Below are 25,169 nucleotides of genomic sequence, written 5' to 3' on the forward strand. Positions count from 1 at the left end.
TTCATTTGCCCATCACTGCTCCACCTGCTGTCAACACTGTTGTCGTCCAACATGCCTCCTAGCATGCATTGCAGCACTACAGATGTAAATAACAATCAAAATTCATGTTCTCTGCAAATTATTTCTTCATTTACTGTTTCAGTTTCATTTATTGCTAGAGATGGTATTTGGTAACTCTTTATTTGAAAGTGGCCCTATAAAACTGTCATTAGACAATCATAATTATGACATGACACTGTTATGACAATTAATGAATGCTTATACCAGATGGCATTTAGTGTTATCCGGCAAATTATCTCACTTTTGAATGGATGTAAAAGAACTGAACTGAGCTGAAGATAAATGGAGATAGTGACATAATTTGCTGGATGACACTTAATGACATCTATCATAAGCATTCAGTAATGCCCATGATAGTGTCATGTCATAATTATGACGGTCATAAGACCAAATGAACCACCATTGCTTCAAGAAGCTTCATTTGGACATCACTGCTCCCTTGGAGAGACAGTCAACCTCTGCTGCCACCTGCCGTCAACTCTGTTGTTATCCAACATGCCTCCTAGCAATTATTCCTTCAGTTGCTGTTCCAGTTGTTTCATTAATTGCTAGTTATGGTATTTGGTAACATTTTATTTGACAGTCGTGCCATAAGACTATCATAATTATGACATGACACTGCCATGAGCATTAATGAATCCTTATGACAGATGTCATTTTGTATCATCAGCAAATTATCTCACTTTTGAATAGATTTAAAAGATCCGAGCTGGACATAAATGGAGTTAGTGATAGATAGATAGATAGATAGATAGATAGATAGATAGATAGATAGATAGATAGATAGATAGATAGATAGATAGATAGATAGATAGATAGATAGATAGATAGATAGATAGATAGATAGATAGATAGATAGATAGATAGATAGATAGATAGATAGATAGATAGATAGATAGATAGATAGATAGATAGATAGATAGATAGTTAGTTAGTTAGTTTTCCGGATGACAATGACATCTGTCATAAGCATTCATTAATGCCCTTGATAGCGTTATAATTATGACGGTCTTATGACGCCACTCTCAAATAAAGTGTTACCTATTAACCCAAATAAATCAACAAATAAGCCGTGCTGGACTATAAGCCGCAGGATACTGAGGGAGGGAAAAAAGTAGCGGTTTATAGTCTGGAATTTACGGTATTGGGATAAGTTTGAAAACGCAATATGCTTACCTTGAATATCTGCTAATAAAACCGGACAGCATACACTCTCGCTCCCAACCGGAGTTCCGAACAGCACTCTCTCGCATCACCAGTTTTGCCCAACTTTTGTCTTATTTGGTATTTGCTGCACACATTTTTCCCTGAAGCTCATCTTGTGAACGACCAACAGTTCTGTCCTGCTCTTCACTTTTCAGATCTGGTTCAAATAGGAAGGGTAGAAGTGACGACATGTTGGGAAAGCTAACGAGTGACACGCTGGAGTTTCGGCAACAGGACCGGTGATGTCACGGACTGCGACCTAACAAGGATGGCGACCTCGCACTTAAAATAATTTCACAAACTTTATTAAAACAAAAACATTAAGAGGGGTTTTAATATCAAATTATTATAACTCATACTAACAATTTATCTTTTAAGAATTACTTGTCTTAAAAATAGTGGATCCCTTTAAGAGAATGTTAATAATGTTAATGCCATCTTGTTGATTTATTGTTATAATAAACAAATACAGTACTTATGTACCGTATGTTGAATGTATAAATCCGTCTTGTGTCTTATCTTTCCATTCCAACAATAATTTACAGAAAAGTATGGCATATTTTATTGATGGCTTGAATTGCGATTAATTACGATTAATTAATTTTTAAGCTGTAATTAACTCGATTAAAAATTTTAATGGTTTGACAGCCCTAGTAACAAGTGGACATTACACTGCTGTCATTTTAATCTGAGCGGGGCATGTGCGTTTAATGCGTCAAATATTTTAACGTGATTAATTCTAAAAAATAATTACCGCCCGTGGTTAACGCGATAATTTTGACAGCCCTATATATATCAATAAATGTATATAAACCCTATAAATGCATTTATCATTAGAACAAGAATGGTTTGAAACATGTAAATAAAATGCTAATGATAAAAATAGCTTAAAGTACTGTATAAATATAAATAATATGTACTGTACATTCATTCTATCACTGTCATATGATACATATGTATATGTGTACATAGATAGGTAGATGTAAATAAAGTGTACATGAATATGTTAACTATTTTATTCTTATAACAATATTTTTAAAAACCGCGATGCACCGAGGGCACGAAAGTCTAGTCGCAAAGTCACAAGGGATCACTGTATTAGCAATTATAATTATATTACTTTTTAAAATTATAAATTATTATTGTATACATTAATATAATGTTTAAAAAACTACATTTAAGAAATACACACTAATTACGATTCCAAAGTAACACTCAAAAGCTGATTTTGATACTATTATATTATCTAACTACTGTATTTTCCGAACTATAAGTCGCACTTTTTTCATCGTTTGACTGGGTCTGCCACATATACTCAAGTGCGAGTTATATATGTTTTTTTTTCCCACTCTCAGCTTGTTATGCTGTGTTTATTAGGCTATAGTCATCCAAAAACCTGTTGCTATATTACATTAAGAGAGGCCTCTTTTACGACGGAGGATTAGGGCCAAATAAAGGAGAAGTCGTACTGGTAATACGAGAAAAAAAGTCATATTATTACATAGAGTAAACCGCTACACACTTTACGTACATGTACCTTAGCTGGGAGCTACGACGAAGGATCAATATAAATAATTCTACTGATAAGGATTTGATGTAGATGAGCCACAATATGAAGGATTTCCTTTTCTTTACTTACAAAACCTCCCTAAACAAACTCGTCAGCGCTGACGAGTTCAGGTGGTGTGGCCATACTAAGCCACACGGTTGCTAACTGTCATGCTATTGTTTAGCCACAACTGGATTCATTACCATATTACTTTTCATCCTTCACGCAGCCGCTTGAAACAGAAATGTTGTTTAATCCATCTGCAGGTGACCATCATGACTTTACAACAATATGCAGGCGTACGCTGGTCTTCATGGGAAACGCAGTCTTCCTTAAAGCAAAACATTACCACTTTTGTCCACCGGCGTCGCTAAAATTGACCAAAACTGAAAAGTTACCTAAGTTACTTAAAATTAAGTGTTGCTTTAATATGACAAGATCACTGATTCGCTGACTTTGCTGTCAGTCAAAAAGGGATTTAGCATAAGACAAATCATCCAGTTATCATGCAGAGAAGCAGAGTGTCCGGGCCAGCCGAGCCCCGCCCACTACCCATAGACTTTCAGAGACGCTCTGCGTCCATGTACACACAACGGTATACATTTACATATCAATTATTTTTTTATGTTTTGGGGGAAATCTTGGAGCAATCGTCTTTGGAGGTGACCTACAGTGGTATGAAAAACCTTTTGGAATATCTCACATTTCTGCATAAAATCACCATCAAATGTGATCTGATCTTTGTCAAAGTCACACAGATGAAAAAACAGTGTCTGCTTTAACTAAACCACCCAAATATCTATAGGTTTTCATATTTTAATGAGGATAGTATGCAAACAATTACAGAAGGGGGAAGATAAGTAAGTGAACCATCACATTTGATATTTTGTGCCCCACCTTTGGATGCAAAAACTTCAACCAGATGCTTGCTGTAGCTGCACATCAGTCTGGCACATTGATCAGGACTAATCTTGGTCCATTGTTCTGTACAAAACTGCTGTAGTTCAGTCAGATCCCTGGGATGTCTGGCATGAATCACTGTCTTTAGGTCATGCCACAGCATCTCAATGGGGTTGAAGTCTGGAATTTGACTTGGCCACTCCAGAACGTGTATTTTGTTCTTCTGAAACCATTCTGAAGTTGATTTACTTCTGTGTTTTGGAGCATTGTCTTGTTGAAGCATCCATCTTCTTTTCAGCTTCAACTGTTTGACAGACGGCCTCAGGTTTTCCTGCAAAACATCCTGATAAACCTTTGAATTCATTCTTCCATTAATGATTGCAAGTTGTCCAGGCCCCGAGGTAGCAAAACACCCCCAAATCATGATGCTCCCTCCACCATGCTTCACGGTAGGGATGAGGTGTTGATGTTGGTGAGCTGTTCCATTTTTCCTCCACACATGACGTTGTGTGTTACTCCCAAACAATTCAACTTTGGTTTCATCAGTCCACAAAATATTTTGCCATAAACTTCTGTGGAGTGCCCACGTACATTTTTGCTAACATTAAACGAGCAACAATGGGTTTTTTTTAGACAGCAGTGTCTTCTTCCTTGGAGTCCTCCCATGCCATTACATACCATTCCATTCCATGCCATTATTGGCCATAGTTTTACATATAGTTGATGTGTGCACAAACATATTGGACTGCGCCAGTGATTTGTGTTAGTCTTTAGCAGCCACTCTAGGGTTCTTTTTTACCTGTCTGAGTATTCTGCGCTGAACTCTTAGTGTCATCATTGGTGTATGGCCACTCCTTGGGAGAGAAGCAACAGACCTAAACGCTCTCCATTTTTAGACAACTTCTCTGACTGTTGATTGATGAACATTTTGTATCCTTTCCCAGCTTTATACAAATCAACAATCCTGGATCGCAGGTCATCAGACAGTTGTTTTGACCGAGCCATGATGCACATCAGACAATGCTTCTCATCAAGACATTTCTTACCAGGTGTGTGTTTTATAGTGGGCAGGGCAGCTTTAAACCACTCATCAGTGATTGGGCACACACCTGACTTAAAATGTTTGGTAAAAATTGCTTTCAATTGCTCTTTAAGTGTCCTAAGGCAGAGGGTTCACTTACTGATTTCCCCACTTTTGTCGTTGTTTGCATGCTATCCTCATTAAAATATGCAAACCTACAAATGTTTGGGTGATTTTAGTTAAAGCAGAAACCGTTTTTACATCTGTGTGATTTTGACAATGATCAGATCTAGGGTTGTTCCGATCGTGTTTTTTTGCTCCCGATACAATCCCGATCGTTTTAGTTTGAGTATCTGCCGATCCCGATATTTCCCGATCCGATTGTTTTTTTTTTTTTGCTCCCGATTCAATTCCAATCATTCCCGATAATTTTTCCCGTTCATGTACATTTTGGCAATGCATTAAGAAAAAAATGAATAAAACTCGGACAAATATATACATTCAACATACAGTACATAAGTACTGTATTTGTTTATTATGACAATAAATCCTCAAGATGGCATTTACATTATTAACATTCTTTCTGCGAAAGGGATCCACGGATAGAAAAACGTGTAATTCTTAAAGGATAAATGTGACTTTGTATATTGTGACTAAATATTGCCATCTAGTGTATTTGTTGAGCTTTCAATAAATGATACTGCAGCCATTTAAATTCTGCCCAAATGCATGATGGGAAGTGCAACCATGAGTGTGCGTAGGGGCACCATTTGATATATCTTCTCTGCGTTGGGAAAGAACATAGGATGTTAAGAATATCATTGCCTCCCACGGTATTTTTAATTGCTGAGAGAGGGATTGCAAGGTTTTGGCCAGATAAAATAAGGCTCCAAAGGCGGTCAAAATTTTCTCTACTCATTGTACGCTGCCTTTTAGCTCTATATATAGGCAAATCGGCGCCTTTATAGGTTGAACGCGACATTGCGTGAGTGGGTCGTGCAGGGCATGCGTTAATTATTTAAAAAAAAAAAAAAATTACCGCCGTTAACGCAATAAATTTGATAGCCCTTCTTTAAGCCAAAAGTACTCTGGATGAGTGTAAGACGTTATGTCTGTAACGTTAAATACAATTAGAAAACGATTTAATTAAAAAATATATATATAGTATATTAAAAAAAGGCATGTCCAATATTTTTTTGCCGATTCCGGTACTTTGAAAATGACGTGATCAGACCCGATCGATCGGGATGCCGATTGATCGGGACATCTCTAGTTCAGATACTTTTTCATGCCACTGTATAATCACCCTTACTAAAACAAAAAATTGAATATCATGGAAAAGTTAATATTATTTCCACTGTGCTGTTTAGAAAGTTAAACTTTCGATGATTGTAGATTCAGAACTAGATTTAAAATCTCAGCAGCAACGATTGGATTCAAGCGTCTAATGATGAAACGAAAAGAATGCGTAAGATCACATGATTGCTGTCAGGGGACAGCTGAGATGAGACGCGGGGGGAGGAAGACGAGTAGGAGGGAAATGAGTGAGATAAGGAGAGAGAGAGAAAGACAGAGTGGGAAGCCACTTACAGTACGCAGATTAAGTTCTCACCGCACTCAACGGTACACCTGCTCCAGTTAGGCCCGACCTGTCTTGAGGCGAGATGAATTCCTCACTGGTCCTGCTTCTGGTAGCCCTGACAGGTAAATTTCGGGGAAGAAAAAACTTGTTCTTTCTTCCTATTGATGTGATTCTGTTTATCTTGGCTCATATTTTAAATAACTGTTGTTAAACCATGTAAACGTCCAGGTTAGCATCAGAACAAGTTTGATGGCATGTGTTCAAATGAAGCTTCTTTTATAATAGCGTGGTCAGTTGTCATTAACCTTTTCATGCAAAAATTATGCTTTTTTTTAAGCTAACAAGGGACTTATTTACTACACACTTACTACACTTGATTTAACTTATTGGTTGCCATTGGCGGTGCTAGATGTTAAATATATTTTGAATGCTCTGTCACTTATTAAGTTCTTTTGTCATTTCAGGAAATGTCAGCAGCACGGCTTTGTTCGAGGCCACGGAGAGGAATTGTTCCCTATCACCACCGGTAAGCTCTGCGTAACAGAAAGTGAATGTCATTGACATTGTTGGGTCTAAAACTCGTTATTTAACTTAGTTATTTACCCAAGGCAAGCTGACAAAAGGCAGGGCACGGTGAGACAGTCAGAGTTGACATTTTACAACCTGCAGGTTGGGAGAGCCAGGAGACATGTTCCGCGACCAATGTCTCATTAGAGTCTCTCTCTGAACTCTCCCGCGCTGCTAACTTTTATTGAGGGCTTGTTGATGAGCAGAATCAGGCATGAAAATCTCTCACCTTTCGGCGAAATTCGCCGTTTTGAAGTCAAAAAGGATGACCTACGTGAATCGTGTAGATCCGAGGAGAAAAATTTTAAGGGGGGGGGGGGGGGGTCGTTTGTAGGCATGTGCCAGTTACCTTCACGGATTACCATGCTATGAAAACGTCGCGGTTACAAAACCACTAAAATTTTCCGTCATACAGTAGTAAGTATTCGTTATTTTTCATGTGTCGAAAATGCAGCCAGAATTAGCTTGGCGCGGCAGCGCTTACCCCTTCCCCTGTTTGATGCTGCGTGTGTCAGTGACGCTATTCCAGCAAACCCAAAAACAAGCACTCCAAACGCAACGCGTAAATTCTTCAATTTATTGATCTCTCAAATCGTGGTAACTGAAATATACCAAATGAATACATTTAAAACGTTGTACACTCGTATTTTTCCACATGTGAGTAGCTTCAACAGTTTAGCTTCATGAAAAAGTTCGTCAAAAACAAAACACACATTTTCCTTTCAAATTCAATACACAAAGTTACTAAAAACTTACAAAGACGAATGATAGGCAAGGCTTAGCTAGGACAGCAACTTCATTGAGGTTGCCGCTGAGAGAGAAACAAGTTTGTATGCGGGAAGGAAAAAAAAAGAGCTTCAAAGATCGCTAATTGCGACAGATGATCTTGTACTAAGCACAAATTCACATTCGCTGGAGGAGGTAAAGTATCACTCCCAATTGTTTTTAGATGAATGCATTTGCCAGCATATTGAATTTAGTGAGTAATGGTTTTCGTTTTCATATTTTGTGGTATGACAAAGTTACTGCCGTTCGTTGCAGCTTGCGTTGAACACTGCCGGAGCGTCCGGTGAAAAAATAGCTCCCGTTAAGGTAGCGTCAAGCTTGTGTATTTAACGGTAATATAAAAGCAGTGTTGTCAATAACGCGGCATCGTAATGCGTAACTAATCTGATTACTTTCTTTCAGTAAAGAACAATCTAACGCGTTCATTTGTCTAAATCAGTAATCTGAGTAAAATTACTTTCCTTGATGCCTGTGCGTTACTATTTTGTTATTGCCCCATAATGTGTGTAGAATGAAGAATACTGTAGTCATGGGAGTGACATCACATGTCACATTTTTTAATCGGGGATGGAACAAAAAGGGTCACGTGTATTACCATGATGCGTGAGCGCTGGGAGTTTGCGGCCAAAACAACATAGCCTTGCTACCTCGCCAGGATGCAATGAAATAGGCAGGAGATATACTACAAACGGCTGCATTTGCACACTGGAAACACAGCCATTACTTCACATTTTTGTCCAGTAAAGATAACAAAAATATCTCCGTGCGCTGCAAACTTTGCACTGGCTCAAAAAGACTGTCCACCGCTATAAGCATCCAATTCAAGCACCACTTGGAATTACAGCACAACAGGTAACAGGACAGCCAGGACTTTTTGATACTGCTCGTGCTCAATCCTCGGTTCAAGCTCAGTTGTTGTTGAGGGTTTTGAAAGCTTAGGTTTAAAGAAATTCTAAATATCCATCTTGCCTCCTCAGCTGTAGTTTTGGCTAAGCAATGCAAACGGCTGTCTCTAAGGTTCTATAGTCACATGATCTGTTCGAAAAATAATTTGGACCCATTATGAAATACTTTGAAGGATTCCTGTTCATTTTATTCATTTGTGTTGTTTGTTTTATTGCTCTAAAACTTTTATAGACAACATTTTAAGGGCCATATTCAATGGTCTTTATTTTAAAGGGGAAGTTCAGAATTTTTTACATTAGGCTTAATCTTTGAGTTAGCCGGGGTTTAATTAGTCGTTGGAAATGATTTGAACACATTCTGTGCAGTTTGACAGTTATTTGTTAGTTTCAGGGCTCCGGAGTGGCTAAGCTAGCGCGAGTCAATCGTGGTTGAAATCAACTCCTTCAACTAATTAAACCCCCGTTAACTCGAATATTAAGCCTTATGTGAAAAATTAAAATGGTCAAATTCGCCACATGTAGGACGTTTTGCCGACGGCGGACATTTTGGCAGAACGCCGGAACATATTTCCTCCACACCTTTCTCACCTTTTTAACCCCTGACCCATTTTCATGCCTGAGAATACAGTTACAACACTGTTTTCCAATGTGGCAGTATTCTAGTCATTGATTGAACAGTGCTTCCTGATTGAATTAAAAATCACACTCCTGAGCAGGCAAGATATCTTTGTTTTGAACACACATTTGCACTCAAAGTACTGTAGCTTGGTGGAAAAGTACTGAGACGTTGTGTGATGAATCAACATATGTGTGTGTATCTACTTATCAGCAGAATGTAAGCAATCACTGGTAAGCTAAACTGTATTCTTCATAATAACTTGGGAGTGCGCGTATAATAGCTGTGGGAGAGCAAACTGGCATAATAAAAAAAAACAAGCTTATCTTACAACACTGTAGATCAGCAAGTTTATTTGATCGATAATTGGTTGATGTTAATTGGAAAAAAAATACTTTCTTTTCTTTAATTGGTGGATTTGCAGGTTTGTATTGAGGCTGCAGCTTAAAAATTAATTAATTTTAATTAATCGCAATTCAAACCATCTATAAAATATGCCATATTTTTCTGTAAATTATTGTTGGAATGGAAAGATAAGACACAAGATGAATATATACATTCAACATATGGTACATAACTACTGTATTTGTTTATTATAACCAGGGGTGCAGATAAGTGGTCCGCATGCGCGCATGCGTACTGGACGCAGACAAATGCGCCGGCCCTCAACGGCTTCCATACGCTTTTGCGTACCGATGGCTGACCACTAGAAAATACGGCCCTGCTGACTCATTGCGTGTAATTCAGCAGCTTGAGCGGATTTGAGTGGACTCACTCAATGAAGCATTTAATAAAGACAAGCGTTTTTCTACTTTATTCTTGTTTAAAAAAAAAAAAAAGTGTAACGTTTAAAACTTATCATAAATCTCTTTCCAATGCTAAATCTGAATAAATACACTGAACACAAAAAAAAAAGAAAAACGGGGAGGTGGCCTACTTTACAATTTTTCAGTTATCTCAGCGGATTCTGGTCCCCATTAACTGCGAAAAACGAGGGATCAATGTATTATGTTGTTATTTTGTTACAAAAGCTTGAGTTGCAAAGTTAATGATTACAGTGATAGATACAGGAAAGGATGAATCAGCATGTCTTTTACTGTCAGTCAATGTGTATGTGTGGGTGTGTCAGTATCTCCCCAGCACAGCCGTGAACAGCAGTCTCCAGCTGCGGGACTTGCGAGAACGAATGCTCTCCTCCAACGTCTCCGCCTACATTATCCCGGGCACGGACGCCCACTTGGTACAATTGTAATAAAATGCAATTCCCGTGTGTGTTTGTGTCGTGCTTAACATCATCTCTGTGTGTCAGAGCGAGTACATTGCACCACGTGACGCAAGGTTGGCCTTCATGACGGGCTTTACAGGCTCTGCAGGTAGCGTCTTCCTCCTTTTTTCCCCCCTCTATGTCCTTTCAATGACTTAACATTCCTCGTGTGAGCTGCTTTCATCCTCCTCTTAATAGCTTCCTACTCACTATATCAGAAATGATGATTTACTCGAGATTAATCATCCCAAGTGACTGCCAGTAAGGGAGCTGGTAGTTACAGTAATAGGTAGGTGGGTCCTATACTTTTTTGTATAGCGGGGCTCCCGGGGCGGGGCCTCCTTTTTGTCTGGGCTATTGGGGCTCAGGTCCCACTCTGTACCACGGTGGCCTCTTGCCGTTCTCCTGCTTCCTCATTCCTCTCTTTTCTACCCAGGCATCCTCCCTGGGATCCAGAGAGGATCGCAGGCAGGGCGCTGGGGTGTCAACCCCTCCAGCTGGGGATCTTTTCATGCCCCGGGCCTAGTGGGCAGTGGGGGTACTGTGGTGTGCCGCGCCATTTAGGGGTTGCTGCGGTGACCCAGGGTCCGGGTGCATCCCCTGCTGCACTCGCTCCCCCCTGATTGGCATGGGTGGTGCCAGGGCAATGGGGTCGCCCCCCGTGCATCATTTCCACTCTTCTGCAGGACTATCACACGTCTGGGTGGGATCACTCATGACCGGGTGCAATTAGACTAGGGCTGTCCCAAACGACTAATTTTCTCCCGATTAGTCAGCCGACTATTTTTACGATTAGTTGACTAATCTAATAATTAAAAATATATCTTTTTTTTTTTTTTTTACTAATTTAGCAATTAAATTTTTGTTGATGCTTATCAATTCACAAAAACATTTTGTAACACTAAAATTATTTATTGAAGTACAAATAAAAACGTAAATAACAATAATAAATCACAAATAAACAATGAGTTCAAATGCTGATAGAATTAACTAGTGCAAAAGAATGGAATGTAAACAGATTCAGAACACTGACTTCGCCTTTTCAACATGATTCAAAACAATTTGTAAAAAAACACCTAGCATTAATACTATAGTATAGTACTATATGTGATAGTGTTATAATAATTACAGTATAATAATTACTCGTTGCCAATCAGATTTCATAAAGGGTGTCATTTTTAAAGGTATTCATAGTGTATAATCTAAATTCTGAAGTATGTGGGATTAACTCCAGAAATCGTTATTTATATGACGAACATGGCATGCTTTTATTTTGAAATGTTCACCGGAAGTACGTTTGCTAAATAGCTAACTTCAGCTTTACACTCCGCAAAAAAAGCACTTTTTGTCAATGCATGTTGTGTCAGTGACCGATTTTTTTTTTCTTTTCATTTTTTTCGTTTGCAAATGCTGTTAACCAGCGATTTTTCATGTTTGAAGTGTCACCTTTTAACCGCAAGTTTGCTTTCACGGGACGACAGCCAATGTTTTATAGCAGGCTAAAGTTGCCCTTTTTCCCTCATTCACTTCAGTGTAGCAGTGCTAACGTTACAGTGTTTAATATAGATGTTTTCTTATTTTGTATGTCTGAACTTTAATTTTACAGCGTGCTGATAAGCGAAAGGAACTGAAGTCTCATATGCCATCAGCACGCATGCACCAATGTATGCACGCATGCACACTCGCAGCATAAAACGCTGCCGTGAAAATTACCGCCCTCATTTTTATTTGCCGTGCGATAAATGGACTCATTGCATATCGTGACAGGCTTAGCAACTTCAATAAAACATGTCGTTAGTTATTTAGGCGGACTTACAAACTGAATGACGGCGTTTTACGTGTTTATTCATGGCCGACGTGCAGCCAAGCTTGGCATTGAAGAGACAGGACACAAGAGTGTACCCTTCTTTGTTTCTTTGAAATAAGTCAATGTTTTGGACACTCTGGTGCGCTTTTTTTGGATTTATGCCGCTTTCCCCGCTTGCATACACAGCGTCCGAAATTCTGAACTTTCCACGCATATATTTTTTTAACCCTTCATTAACCATCGATGGGATGTTGTGCTCGTCGACAGATTTACGTCATCGATGACGTCGACTATGTCGACTAGTCGAACAGCTCTAAATTAGACACAGACAGGTAGAGAGATTGTAAGTGCCAGGATTCGCGATCAGGTAGCATAGAATAGGATATTAACCTATCCCCACTTAGAGGTGATTTACATAATACTGGGTTCCCCACCTCACATCGCCGGAATTCCACCCTGCCTAATCACGTCTCCTTTTACCTTTCCTCCTCTTCCATTATCAGCCCCCCCAGGGTTTGTGTTTGATTTCTCATAGTGTGGCTTGACCCTGTGATTGCCCATTGATTTCATTTGTTGTGAATGCTCCTTGTGTATCCACCAACCTGCTTCCTCTCGTGTCACCCTCCTGTGCCTAATTGTCTCATTACCCCTTGTCTGTGTATATAATCTCCCCGTTTTTGTTCAGTTGTTGTTGCAACATTGTTCATGTCTGTTTCTGTGTCCGAGCCCTCGTGTTCCTCGGCCTACGCAAGTTTGGATACCCAGTCTTTTGTTAGTACCCTGAGTTTAGTATGCCTCTGTGTTTTTGGATCTCCACAGTCCTGTTGTTCTTTGCTGTTAGCTTCAATTAAACATTTTTGCAACTGTGCCCATCTTACTTGCCTACGTGCTTTCCCTGCATTTGGGTCCACCTCACCTGCCCACCCGAGAGACGTGACACCCCCATGTAGTGTCCACGGGTAAATATAATTAGCTGAAGATAGCAGTATTATGTTCATAAGTAGCATAGGCGTTTAATAATGTATTTTTTGTAGGGCTGTCAAACGATTAAAATTTTTAATCGAGTTAATCACAGCTTAAAAATTAATTAATCGTAATTAATCGCAATTCAAACCGTCTCGGTAACGATAATTTCCCGAATTGTCAGCTATGGTCTGTAATTGAATGCTCCCGCATGTCTGCAGGCACGGCCATTGTCACGCCGAGCAAAGCGGCGCTGTGGACGGACAGCCGCTACTGGGTTCAAGCGGAGAGACAGATGGACTGCAACTGGGAGCTCCAACGAGACGGTGGGCCTTAAACAATGTTATGTGGCTGGTGGACTCTTGGCTGTAGGGGTGTGACAATATATCGATGTGGTGATACAGTGGTATGAAAAAGTATCTGAACCTTTTGGGATTTTTCACATTTAGGCATACAATCATCTTTGTCAAAATCAAACAGATGAAAATACAGTGTCTCCTTTAACTAAAACCACCCATACATTTATAGGTCTTCATATTTTATGAGGATAGCAGGCAAGCAATGACAAAAGGGGGAAAAATAAGTGAACCCTCTGCCTAAGGACACTTAAAGAGCAATTGAAACCAATTTTTACCAAACAATTTAAGTCAGGTGTGTGCCCAATCACTGATGAGTGGTTTAAAGAGCATACGACATGAGAAAAAAAGTCTTAAATAGCATTATTATGTGAATTAGAATCATATTTTGAGACGATTCGACTATATACAACAATTTAGCAAAGTGCAGATGACGAGAAATTAGTCTTTTAATCTGCCGGTTAGCCACGCCTACCATTATAGGGCTCTAGCGTCCCCAACAGGTGGATGACGTCAGCAGGAGACTGGGCTCTTCGGTTTTACTATTCAGCCCATTGAGGGGGAATTATTCAGAACGAGGAAAACGCGACGAAGAAAGCCGCAAAATGTCATTGTTTCAGTCTCTCTACTCCAATATTTTTACAGGATATTCCTTTTATCCAAGTAATTTCCCCATTAGCTAAATAAATGGCTTGAGAAGTACCAGTCAGCCCGTCGAGGGGGAACTATTCACAACGAGGAAAACGCGACGAAGAGAGCTGCAAAATATCATTGTTTCTGTCTCTATACTTCAATATTTTTACAGGATATTCTTTTTATCCAAGTATTTTCCCCAATTGCTAAATAAATGGCTTGGTCATGACAAATAACAGTCTTGTGCTAAATGGAATATGAAATAATAGAAATGCACTTATTCAGGACGACATGACAAAATTACTCCATAATGATCAAAACTGTCGACTTCACCTTTACTGTCCTACCTCCCGAACAATATTTTATGACACCTAAATCGGACGTATGTCATTTCCCTTCCCCGGCTTCGGAGAATGTAAACAAACTAAGAGGTGTGACAGCTAGCCGACATGCTAACCCGAACCGAGTGATGTTTCAAAGTCTACGAAGTGGAAAATCACACACAACTAGCCCGGATTATTTGACATGACGACTGGGTTGTCGATCGTCTTCGCGGATCGGCAAACCACCCGGCAGAGAGCAATTCACAGCTCGTTCCCCGGAGGAGGGCGGCTGCAGTTGTTGTGCAGCTAACGTGCATGAGGACAGCTTTTTTCATGCCTATCAATGATCAAACGTAAGTAGTCCTTTATTTAAAGAAAGTTTGTAGTGTTTACTTTGTAATCGCTGCATTCGTATTTGACATAATACAAAACAAGATGTTTACTCACTTCCTCGTAAGTCCAATGGTCCCACAGTAAATATCCAAGGTGAATGGGAACCTTTTGAAACTCTAAAAAGGCGCATACGCCTCTCCCGCATACAGAATGATTTTTCTGCAGCCATTTGGCTGGCATGATGCGAAAAATAAATGTATTAATCCGCAAAATCAGCTGAATCCTTCGTCCTCACACACAACAGTACACTGTAGTGAAGAGGACGTCTTCTACCGTACACGTCACAGCGCCCTCCTCCTCAATCCAAGACCGAAGCCAGAAGTCACTCATTTTCATGGCGCGGGATTCAAAAAACTAAATAAATATAGCGATCGCTTCCACACACATCCAAGCGGTCCATATCATTCAGGAGCATAAAATACCGTGTGTATTATGAAATAAACTTGCTTTTTGTGTCACATGCACTTTAACTAAAACCACCCATACATTTATAGGTTTTCATATTTTAATGAGGATAGCATGCAAACAATGACAAAAGGGGGAAAATTAAGTAAATGAACCCTCTGCCTAAGGAGACTTAAAGAGCAATTGAAAGCATTTTTTACCAAACAATTTAAGTCAGGTGTGTGCCCAATCACTGATGAGTGGTTTAAAGCTGCCCTGTCCACTATAAAACACACACCAGATAAGAATTGTCTTAATGAGAAGTATTGTCTGATGTGCATCATGGCTCGGTCAATCCTTGACCCGCGATCAAGGATTGTTGATTTATATAAAGCTGGGAAAGGATACAAAACATCTCGATAAGTCTGGATGTTCATCAATCGACAGTCAGAGAAGTGGTCAAATGGAGAGAGTTTGGCACTGTTGCTGCTCTCCCAAGGAGTGGCCATCCACCAAAGATGATGCAAGAGTTCAGCATAGAATACTCAGAGAGGTAATAAAGAACCATAGAGTGTCTGCTGAAGACTTACAGAAATTACTGGCACAGTCCAATATCTCTGTGCACACATCAATTATATGTAAAACAATGGCCAAGAAAGGTGTTCATGGGAGGACTCCACAAAGAGAGCCACTGGTGTCTAAAAAAACACTTTGTTGCTCGTTTAATGTTTGCAAAAAGGCACTTGAGCACGCCACAGAAGTTTTGGCTAAACATCTTGTGGACTGATTAAACCTAAGTTTAATTGTTTGGGAGTAGCAAACAACGTCATATGTGGAGGAAAAATGGAACAGCTCACCAACATCAACACCTCATCCCCACCGTGAAGCATGGTGGAGGGAGCATCATGATTTGGGGCTGTTTTGCTACCTCAGGGCCTGGACAACTTGTAATCATTAATGGAAGAATGAATTCAAAGGTTTTGCAGGAAAGCCTGGGGCCTTCCATCACATAGTTGAAGCTAAAAAGAGGATGGATTCTGCAACAAGACAATGATCCAAAACACAGAAGTAAATCAACTTCAGAATGGTTTCAGAAGAACAAAATACACGTTCTGGAGTGGCCAATTCAAAGTCCAGACTTGAACCCCATTGAGATGCTGTGGCATGGCCTAAACACAGCAATTCACGCTAGACATCCCAGGAATCTGACTGAATTACAGCAGTTTTGTAGAGAAGAATGTGTCAAGATTGGTCCTGATCGATGTGCCAGACTGATTTGAAGCTACAGGAAGGGTCTGGTTGAAGTTATTGCTGCAAAAAGGGGGCCACAAAATACTAAATGTGATAGTTCACTTACTTATTTTTATTTTTTGCATTAAAGATGTCGATCGATCGGGTCCGATCACGTCATTTTCAAAGTATCGGAATCGGCAAAAAAATATCGGACATGCCTTTTTTTAATATATATACTGTATATATTTTAATTAAATCGTTTTCTAATTGTATTTAACGTTACAGACAAAATGTCTTACACTCATCCAGAGTCTTTAGTTATGGCTTAAAGTAGGGCTATCAAATTTATCGCGTTAACGGCGCTAATAAAAATTTTTTTTTAACTAATCATGTTATCATATTTAACGCAATTAACGCATGCGCTGCACGACCCACTCACGCATTGTCGCATGCAATCTATAATGGCGCCGATTTACCTGTATATAGAGCTAAAAGGCAGCGAAAATAAGTAGAGTGAATTTTGGAAGTCTTTGGAGCCTTATTTTAATTGGCTAAAGCCTTAAAATCCCTCTCGCAACAATTAGAAATATCGTGGGAAAGCAATGTGGGGAAGAAAGGAAGTAGTTGATCTTTTTCTTTACACCCTATGTTATATCCCAACGCAGAGAAGATATATCAATTGGTGCCACTACGCACAGTCATGGTTGCACTTCCCATCATGCATTTGGGCAGAACAGTTAAACGGCTACAGTATCATTTACTGAAAGCTCAACAAATACACTAGATGGCAATATTTAGTCACAATATACAAAGTCACAAGTCTTTCTATCCGTGGATCCCTCTCACAGAAAGAATGTTAATAACGTAAATGCCATCTTGAGGATTTATTGTCAAAATAAACAAATACAGTACTTATGTACTGTATGTTGAATGTATATATTAGTCCGAGTTTTATTCATTTTTTTCTTAATGCATTGCCAAAATGTATATGATCGGGAAAAATTATCGGGAATGATTGGAATTGAATCGGGAGCTAAAAAAAAAGCGATCGGGAAATATCGGGATTGGCATATACTCAAACTAAAACGATCGGAATTGGATCGGGAGCAAAAAAACATGATCGGAACAACCCTAGTTTGCATGCTATCCTCATTAAAATATGAAAACCTGTAAATGCTTGGGTAGTTTTAGTTAAAGCAGACAGTTTTTTCATCTGTGTGATTTTGACAAAGATCACATCACATTTGATGGTGATTTTATGCAGAAACGGGAGAAATTCCAAAAGGTTCAGACACTTTTTCATACCACAGTAGATTGATTTTTCGAACCGTGTATCGATAATTTCTGTATCACCATGAGATAATCGTTATCGCCTTGAGCCTTGTATAGCAAATCTTATCGTGAGGTTCCCACCTCTAATCTGATTGGTGAATTCACGACTAGCAAATCATATTGTTTGCTAGCAGCAAATCTTACAGCCAACACTTTAAGGCAATTATTTTCATTCCACAGTGTACATTAGCAGCATAGCAGAGTGGCTCATCTCTGAAGTACCGCAAGGAGGCAAGATTGGCTTTGACCCTTTCCTCTTCTCGCTCAGTGAGTCTTCGTCATTACTCACACCAGTCGTAATTAACATTATGGAAGCCGCAGATGTCGGTTTGACAGACCAATTGGCCTGAGAGTGCTTAATCGTCCGCCGTTTCCTCCATTAGAAACGCAGGAAGAGTACAAAATGAGTCTGGAGTCCAGCAATCGGAGCCTCAAGTCGATGCCTGGCAACCTGGTGGACCTAGTGTGGAAGGATAGGCCCGCCATCCCGCCTGACAGTCTCATCCGCCTGCCGGACAGAGTCATACGTGCGTTTGCCTTCCTTTATCTGGGGATGATAAATACCCACAATGATATTTGTATGGCTAAATTTGGGGGAATGGACAAGGAAGGAAGTTATTTCAGTGTCTATCTGCCTTTCGGCTTTCATGCAATAGGAAAATAGCTAATGGAGAGAACCATAAATCTAATGTTTGTGCATGTGTTTGACAGCATTTCTGGATAAGAACACTCTATCCAGATATGATGCCTCATCATTGTGCTGGAAATGCTTATGTAAATTTACACATATTATCAACGAATAATCATGTGGCCAATTTTACTATGTTTGACCACCTTAGTCAACAGGAGTATTTGTTTTGATTCATTCAAAATATCAAGGCATTAATGCTTTGAAGGCGCCGTTTGGTTTTCTCTGTGCAGTGCAAAATTATATCTGCAGGTTAACTGACACCCCCATAAAATGGTTTCTACTATGGTTTCTAATTAGGCTAATCTGTTAAATTGTGCTACAATGAGGAAGGCTGTGAATATTAGACCTCGTAAAAACAAACAGTAATAACATCATTAACCCTTAGATGCACAAGTTACTGGACCCTACACTCTTCCATAAGTGGGTCAAAAATGACCCATATTAGAACCAATGCGTTTTTATGCCATTTTGGTGAAGAATAATCACTTGTATGATATTTAGGGCCACACGAGAATGATTTAATGCTTGAAATATCTTTATGATTCAATTAACATTTTTTGGGAAAAAAAAAGAAAAAAGAACAGCAATAGACTTCATCATTCCTTGTATTTTATCATCAATGATGAAGAGCTCCCATGCATCTTTTTGGTGAGACAGCGGTGCTAAGCCCTTGTGGAGGCACTGACCGATTTCTGAGGATATTGTGGCTCTGTGTTCTGCCCTGGGTGGGAGGTAATTCTTTCTAGTAAGAGCCCTACCAACTCATTCTGTTGGCCGTGATTTGGACACTTTCTTCTTCAGAGGACATGAGTCAGACTGATCCTGTTCAATTGGATTTCCAGGTGGACAACTGCCACTGCCACCTGGACAATAGTCTGGGTCCTCATCATCAGAAATTTCGGACACTTGAGTCCAAACCCGTCACTGCCTCTCCATCATCCAACATCTGTAGGACCATTTCAGCTGTAAATCTAGCACAAATCCGTTTTTTTCGTGTTTTTCCGACTCGTCTGTACGGGAAAAGTTGCATAAAAGTGGACCATTTTCAAATTCGATCCAAGTCACTTTCGTATGTAGTTAAAATCCCATCCGGGCCACATTTGTCCAAAATGTGGCTGCGGTCCCCCAAATTGTGCATCAGCGTTAGCGCCTAGCTTGAGCGCGGCTTTTGGGGAAGGAACGGGCTTGACAACAGTCATAAAAAATAAAAATGGGTTCAGAAAAAGCCTGACAATGCTCGGTTTTCTCTCTGCTCCAATACTCCTGCACATGCAGGCCAGTTTGCTCGGCGCATCTCCAACTGCAAATTGAAGCGTGTGTGTGATACTTGAACAGGCTCAATGGACAAAGGCAGTCTGAACGGGTACGCCAAAAAAAACCCAAAAAAAAACATATGACAAAAAATTGGAATTGTGCATTAGAACCGGCTGTATGAACCTAGCCTCAGTTGGCTAGCTACAGTAGCTATGTTAGTTAGCTAGTTATGAAGTAGGTTAATTTGTTGATAAATAATAATAAAGAGTCATGAAAGACACAGAAAATACTATATGGACATAATACTTACAGTACACGTATCAGCTCTTGCTGTATAAAATAATCTTCTTAAGGGATGTCACCTTTTACATACCTAGTCTGTGTGGTCCACGGTAATTTATTCCTGAAAGCCAAAGTTGATAAGAATGAAAGATTCCCATGGATTCCATAGAAAATGCATGTGGGTCATTTTTGACCCACTTGTGGAAGCTTAGGGTACTAATACAAAAATGACAATTTCTTCAAATGTATAAAAAGTTCATCAAAAATTTGAATGGCATTATATCAGTAACATGTTTTTTTGAGGAAAACCTGAAATATGAATTGATAACAATTTTTCATTCCGAAGATATTTCAAGAAAACAACCTCACCGGGTCATTTTTGACCCACTTATGCATCTAAGGGTTAAATTGAATTATTGTACCGTATTTTTCGGACTACAAGTCCCACCTTAGTACAAGTTGCACCAGCCAAAAAATCCGCAATGAAAAGGAAAAAAACACATATAAGTCGCACTGGTAAATAAATCGCATTTTGGCCAGGTCATATTATTTAAAGCAACAGTAGGTAACTTTCAACGTTTATCAAATATTCTACTTCTCCCTCTCACCATTCATTATAAAGATGGAAGTTGATGCGAACGCTTTCGCGCGAATTCTGTAAAGATGGCAGAGCAACAAAAGAGACAAAAAGTTTTGTCTGAGGAGTAGAAAAAAGGGAGGCTACCAGGATATTCAGAATAAATATTGGCACGACTTGGCACACCCCTCCCCTCAACCGAACTCGTCAGCGCTGACAGGTTTCAGTCACATTAAGCAACATTGTTGCTAACCATCATATGCTATTGTTTAGCCACAATGGGATTCATTACCTTTTTTTACTATTCATCCTTCACAGAAGTGTTGCCTAATCCATCTGCAGGTGACCGGGAGATTGATTTTTGATTAAGGATTTTACGACACTGAGGGTGTGCGCTGGTCTTCATGGGAAACGCAGTCTTACCGCTTTTGTCCACCGGCGTCGCTAAAATCGATCAAAACTGAAAGATTACAGTGTTGCTTTAACTCATTGGCTGCCATTGACAGCACTCAACGTCCAATCCATTTGAAGTGGGAGGGCTGAGAGCGAATTAATGACCTCTCCCAATTCAAATGGATTGGACATTTACTTATGATAAGCTCCTTTAAAGAGTTTGAATTTAGTTTTTAAGAGCCACACGATTAGAATTCTATCATTGTCAATGGCACTGAAAGATTTCCAATTAAAATACTTATAATTTGGGTTTTTTATTTATGTAATATTGAAAATGGTATTGAGTTGAAAATGTCATGATCATGACAACTGTTTTCTTTAGGTGTGAATATCCCTGCGGCTTATAGTCCCTAGCTACTGTTTTCTTGTCAAATTTGGTGGGTGTGGCTTACAGTCAAATGCGCCTTAATGTGACATTATGGTCACTAGAGGCAGTATAAAACACACCAATCCACTGTTTTTCTTTACAGAGGATAAAGAATGTATGTATTTCTCTAGTGTTGAACCATTTCATCTCCTTTGAACATTATCCTTAAAAATAAATGGCACATAGCTATGACTCCTAATGCACATCCGCCATAGATTCTCCCTAACGTTTAATAACAACTTAATATGTTGTGGCATCCTATAAGTGGTCTTTCAATGATAGTCTCAGTGCTTTGTGACGGCACAGCAGCACCTGCTGCTCGGAAGAGAAAGAAACTAGAGTGCCAGAAGTCAAGTCTCCAAACACCAGCAGCTACAATAGACAAAACAACAAAAAAGCAAGTGTCGCTAGGATGATTATGAAAGTCTTCAGTTCAACTCAGAACAACGGAATGAAAATTGAAAAAATGGGACGTCAATGAGACGTCGCAACAATAATCACATGACTCTATTATACCAATCAGACTCAAGTTTGCCGTTATATCCTCCCGCCAGCCTGCTCAATCACTTGGCGTCTTTAAAGCACCATCAAAAATTAAGTATTTGTCATAGAGCGCTGCCGTCAACATGACTCGAAAGCTTCTAGTTTTTATTTGGCACCAATTGACCAAGAAAAAAACTGAGATGATCCTTTTAATATCATAATAGGAAATATATTTTCTCCACCAGAGGGCACTCATGATGTCTCTCGCCAGAACTCAATGTTTTTTTTTTTTTTTAATTATATTTCTATAGCTTAATGTGGTTATTTAATACGTTATAGTCAGGGGTGCACATAATTTTTTTGCCCAGGTTCTCAGAGGAGGACCTGGAGATGTGACTTGGTCCTCATTGAGCTTGAGAGCCGACCCGCCTGATGCGATAAATTTATGACAAGCTTTACTTAGAGCCAATTAACTTTAATTAATTTTATTAACAATTAATGCTTGATTAACATCAACTGGCACAACAGAATTGCCATTACTTTGAAGTGAAATGTAAAGAAATAATGCGGCTCCCACATTAACTCCAAGCCTTTTAAAAAGTGGGATGTCCTCCTCATAAGACCTTATTGAACGTGCATGTTTAGCTTTTGTAAAATGCGAGCAAAAACACGTTTGTCAGTGCATGTCGCTGTTCATTACCTTTATTCAGCCACTTGTCCATAGGGCGAGTGGGGTCCTGTTTGACATCGATAGTTTGCGTAATTGCCACATGCGCTGTTTTTTTCGTGCTTTTCAAAGTTTGGATGGCAGAAATTCTTTGGCCCTACATAAAATGCGCTGCTCTTATCGGCGACATTGGGATTCTCACGGCACATTTTGTACCGCATTTCCGTGCGAGCATCATTTGCTTCTAGCCACGGTACCTCCTGTAGCCACTTTTCAGCAAAAGTCCTTTTTTTCGGTAGCTCCGGTGACGTCTCTGTCGTCTGTCTGTCTTTTGACGGGGGTGGGGGAACACGGAAGTAATTACTCAGTGTGGCCTGCCTCTTCGACATTTTGAGAAGTTATTTTCTCGTGTCAGCCGCAAATACAGTGGTCAGCCATCGGTACGCAAAAGCGTATCTAAGCCGTTGTGGGCCAGCGCGTTTGTCTACGTCCAGTACGCATGCGTGCATGCGGACCACTTATGTGCACCCCTGGTTATAGTATAGTAATAATAGTAATAATTAATAATAATGATAAGTAATAATAGTAGTAGTAATAATAACAGTTCATATAGAAAATATGGTGCTTAAAAAAAAAAAAAAATCACCCATCGTAAGCAGTTACTCACAATGTTACTCATTACTTGAGTATTTTTTCCCGCCCACTACTTTTTTACTTATACTTGAGTACATTTTTGAGATAACTACAAGATGATATTGTCTACAGAAAGGTCCTGGCAGACGAAAGTGAAACAAATCCGGAATCAAATGAAGGACAATCCCTATGAACCCACTGCTCTCCTGCTGTCGGCGCTTGATGAAACCGCATGTAAAGTCCTCCATAATTTACAGTATGTTCATCAAATGACTACAGTTTGACACATGTGCTATGCGTTTCTTTTCAAGGGCTGTTTAATATGCGCGGCAACGACATTCCGTACAACCCTTTCTTCTACTCTTACACTCTGCTGACCATGGATGAGATCTGGTACACATATTCTACCATCAAAATATTCTGTCTCATATACTACTACAATATATTTTGCTCACTATATCTCCATTAGGCTCTTTTTGCACACAGAGAGAGTGACGGAGGAGCTTAAGGTTTACCTAAACGCGTCATGTAGTGGGCCTTTCTGCGTGCAGTTGAAAAGCTACGACACTGTATCTGATCACCTAAAGGAGTACGTGAACAGTCGGCCGGGAATCAAAGTGTGGATTGGCACCGAGTATACTAACTATGCTCTATATGAAGTCATAAAAACTGAGGTATGTCATTTTAATTTCATTTTGAACTAGAATCAAGAGTCAATTCCTGTAGATCCTGTTGGTCACTTCCTTGTTAACTCATTGGCTGCCATTGATGGCGCACGACGTCCAATCTTTATGATGTACTGTATATCGATACTTTGTATACCAATATCGATATACTCCCGCCATGAATCTGTTGCTATCAAAATTTTCCATTAGAATAGTGTTAATGTTAACTTACTGGCTGCCATAGAATTCTACAGTGACCCCTTAGTACTTCACGCTTCACAATGACCGATATACAAACAATATACTCACTGGCCACTTTTTAGGTACACCTGTCCAACTGCTCGTTAACACTTAATTTCTAATCAGCCAATCACATGGCGGCAACTCAGTGCATTTAGGCATGTAGGCATGGTTTAAGACAATCTCCTGCAGTTCAAACCGAGCATCAGTATGGGGAAGAAAGGTGATTTGAGTGACTTTGAACGTGGCGTGGTTGTTGGTGCCAGAAGGGCTGGTCTGAGTATTTCAGAAATTGCTGATCTACTGGGATTTTCACGCATAACCATCTCTAGGGTTTACAGAGAATGGTCCGAAAAAGAAAAAATATCCAGTGAGCGTCAGTTCTGTGGGTGGAAATGCCTTGTTGATGTCAGAGGAGAATGGCCAGACTGGTTCGAGCTGATAGAAAGGCAACAGTGACTCAAATAACCACCCATTACAACCAAGCTAGGCAGAAGAGCATCTCTGAACGCACAGTACGTCGAACTTTGAGGCAAATGGGCTACACCTGCAGAAGACCACGCCGGGTGCCACTCCTTTCAGCTAAGAACAGGAAACTGAGGCAACAATTTGCACAAGCTCATCGAAATTGGACAATAGAAGATTGGAAAAACGTTGCCTGGTCAGATGAGTCTCGATTTCTCCTGCGACTTCGGATGGTAGGGTCAGAATTTGGCCTCAACAACATGAAACCATGGATCCATCCTCCCTTGTATCAACGGTTCAGGCTGGTGGTGGTGGTGTAATGGTGTGGGGAATATTTTCTTGGCATTCTTTGGGCCCTTATTGAGCATCGTTGGAACGCCACAGCCTACCTGAGTATTGTTGCTGACCATGTCCATGCCTTTATGACCACATTGTACCCAACTTCTGATGATGCAGGATAATGCGCAATGTCATAAAGCTGGAATCATCTCAGACTGGTTTCTTGAACATGA

General features: G+C 39.8%; 1 protein-coding gene across 2 annotated transcripts in view; it reads left to right on the forward strand.

Moving 5' to 3' along the window:
• The first annotated feature begins 6,194 nt into the window (after positions 1-6,194).
• The window catches only part of xpnpep2 (X-prolyl aminopeptidase (aminopeptidase P) 2, membrane-bound), a 37,091-nt gene continuing 18,116 nt past the window's right edge, over positions 6,195-25,169 (forward strand). The window contains exons 1-10 of one of the 2 annotated variants that reach the window (XM_057849380.1): positions 6,195-6,440; positions 6,783-6,844; positions 10,322-10,432; positions 10,502-10,565; positions 13,448-13,552; positions 18,061-18,147; positions 18,264-18,407; positions 23,420-23,521; positions 23,599-23,680; positions 23,757-23,961. In XM_057849380.1, coding sequence (XP_057705363.1) covers positions 6,401-6,440; positions 6,783-6,844; positions 10,322-10,432; positions 10,502-10,565; positions 13,448-13,552; positions 18,061-18,147; positions 18,264-18,407; positions 23,420-23,521; positions 23,599-23,680; positions 23,757-23,961 — 1,002 coding nt within the window. In that variant the 5' untranslated portion in view covers positions 6,195-6,400. Of the gene's footprint in view, positions 6,441-6,782; positions 6,845-10,321; positions 10,433-10,501; positions 10,566-13,194; positions 13,223-13,447; positions 13,553-18,060; positions 18,148-18,263; positions 18,408-23,419; positions 23,522-23,598; positions 23,681-23,756; positions 23,962-25,169 lie in introns of those variants that run through there. The other variant, XM_057849381.1, reaches the window with a different exon arrangement.

This window comes from Corythoichthys intestinalis, chromosome 11 (genome assembly GCF_030265065.1).
Source record: "Corythoichthys intestinalis isolate RoL2023-P3 chromosome 11, ASM3026506v1, whole genome shotgun sequence".
In the NCBI taxonomy this organism is placed as follows: domain Eukaryota; kingdom Metazoa; phylum Chordata; class Actinopteri; order Syngnathiformes; family Syngnathidae; genus Corythoichthys; species Corythoichthys intestinalis.